Here is a 2,217-nt window from a genome sequence, read left to right on the forward strand (position 1 = left end):
GCAGCTGCTGCTTCTGCAGCTGTTGCTGCTGCTGCTGCTGCTGCTGCAGCTGCTGCTTCTGCAGCTGTTGCTGCTGCAGCTGCTGCTTCTGCAGCTGTTATTGCTGCTGCTGTTGTTGCATCACGCTGCCGCCGTAGCTGCTGCTTCTGCTGCTGCTACTATCGTAGCTGCTGCTGCTGCTGCTGCTGCTACTACTATCGTAGCTGCTGCTGCTGCTGCTGCTGCGTTTAGTCTCCTCTTAATCCTCTGATTCTGCGTACACCCGAAGACAGACCATCCTTAATTTTATCATATATCCTGCGGAAAGTTGATGGTCTTTGGGGGCGCTCTTCCTCTTCCTGCTGCTGCTGCTGCTGCTGCTGCTGCTCCTTCAGCTTATCTTGCTGCTGCTTCTCCGGCTTCTCTGGCTGCTTCTGCTTCTCTTCCTCAGGTTGCTGCTCCTCCGGCTTCTCTCCCTGCTGCTGCTGCTGCTCTTCTTCTTGCTTCTGCTGCTGCTCCTCCTCTTCTTGCTTCTGCTGCTGCTCTTCTTCTTGCTTCTGCTGCTGCTCTTCTTCTTTCTTCTGCTGCTGCTCTTCTTCTTGCTTCTGCTGCTGCTCTTCTTCTTGCTTCTGCTGCTGCTGCTGCTCCTTCTCCTCTTGCTGCTGCTGCTGCCGCTCCTCCTCTTCTTTCTTCTGCTGCTGCTGTTCCTTCTCCTCTTGCTGCTGCTGCTGCTGCTGCAGCCTACGCAGCTCCTCTTGCTGCTGCTTCGTCTCCCTCTCTCTCTCTGCCAGCTGCTTCTGCTGCTTTCGCCTTTCTCCTTGCTGCTGGGCGACATGACTAAGCAGCAGCAAAGCCTCTTCTCGCTGCTTCTTCGTTTCTTCTTCTATCTGTTGCTGCAGCTGCTCCTCGTCTTCTTCAGTCGGCCTCCTAAGCATAGACGGTGTCATCTCTCTCTCTCTCTCTTGCTGCTGCTGCTGCTCCTGCTGCTGCTGCAGCTTCTGCTGCTGCTGACGCTGCTGCCGCTGCTGCCGCTGCTGCTGCTGCTGCCGCTGCCGCTGCTGCTGCTGCTGCCGCTGCTGCTCCTGCATCTGCTGCTGCTCCTGCATCTGCTGCTGCTCCTGCATCTGCTGCTGCTCCAGCAGCTGCTGCTGCAGCTGCTCCTCCTGCATCTGTTGCTGCTGCTGCTGCTGCTGCTGCAGCAGCTGCTGCTGCTGCTGCTGCAGCTGCTGCTGCTCCTGCAGCTTCCTTGTTGCTGAAGTGACAGCAGGTGAGAAGGCAGCAGCAACTGCATCTGCGATTGGTGAGTTATCAAACAATGCACTGAAGAGATCTGCGAGTGCTTCTCCTAAGTCTGCTTCTGCGTCTGCTGCTTCTTCTTCTTCTTGCTCTTCTTCTGGATCCGCAGTATCTGCTTCTGCTGCTGCTGCTGCTGCCGCTGCTGCTGCTGCTGCTGCTGCTGCTGCTGCTTGAGGTGGGAGCTTAATCGTAGAAGGAGGATTCAAACTGCTATTTGAAGTGCTGCTATCGAGAAGATCTGCTGCTGCTGCACTTAGTTCAGCTGTCTGCAGCAAAGGAGCAGCAGCAAACAGCACTGCAACAGCGCCTAGGCGTCTTCTGCTGCTGCCTAGCATCTTATTATATAGAAGGGTAGGTGTAGATAAAAATATAGATATATATAGATATATGTATATATTTAAAGGTGTATGTTGCTGCAGTAGCTACCACAAAAAAATACAAAAGAAACAGAAGATGCAACAGCAGCAAACAGCAGCAGAATGCTGAAGGTAAGTAGCAGCGAGGGGAGGAGTCGAGTGGTGAGGGACGGAGCCGCAGCAGCAGCAGCAGCAGCAGCAGCAGCGGCAGCGGCAGCGGCTGCTGCTGGTATAGCAGCAGCAGCAGCAGCAGCAGCAGCAGCAGAATTTAGCTTTGAAATAAAGGTGTTTTGCCCTATTTTATTTACTTTTTGCAGTGAAAAGAATATTAATTTTAAATTAATTTTATTTTTATTGTTTTAAAGACTGTTTTAAAGCCTCTGTCGCGTGCATACACCTGACGCATATATATACACGTCTTCGTTCATACCTCTTTGCTGCTGCTAGCTTTATCTTCTGTAGTTTTATCGGTTTCTCTGCACGTTTTTATATTTTAAAAACATAAAAATATATAAATTGAGTTTATTTTGCCCAAAATATAAACAAAAAACACGAAAATAATGCATCGCTGAGCTGCACATACACC

The 2,217-nt window shown here is 51.3% G+C and overlaps 1 protein-coding gene across 1 annotated transcript; it reads right to left on the reverse strand.

Annotated features, from left to right (window-relative positions):
* Nucleotides 1-227: 227 nt before the first annotated feature.
* On the reverse strand, nucleotides 228-1,610 carry EAH_00065330 (hypothetical protein; the record flags this gene model as incomplete). The annotated part of the gene is made up of 1 exon (XM_013396564.1): nucleotides 228-1,610. The coding sequence occupies one exon, from the start codon at nucleotides 1,608-1,610 to the stop codon at nucleotides 228-230; it is 1,383 nt and encodes a 460-aa protein (XP_013252018.1).
* Between the last annotated feature and the right edge of the window lie 607 nt (nucleotides 1,611-2,217).

Source organism: Eimeria acervulina, genomic scaffold, assembly GCF_000499425.1.
Source record: "Eimeria acervulina Houghton genomic scaffold, Eah_scaff2159, whole genome shotgun sequence".
Lineage (NCBI taxonomy): Eukaryota > Apicomplexa > Conoidasida > Eucoccidiorida > Eimeriidae > Eimeria > Eimeria acervulina.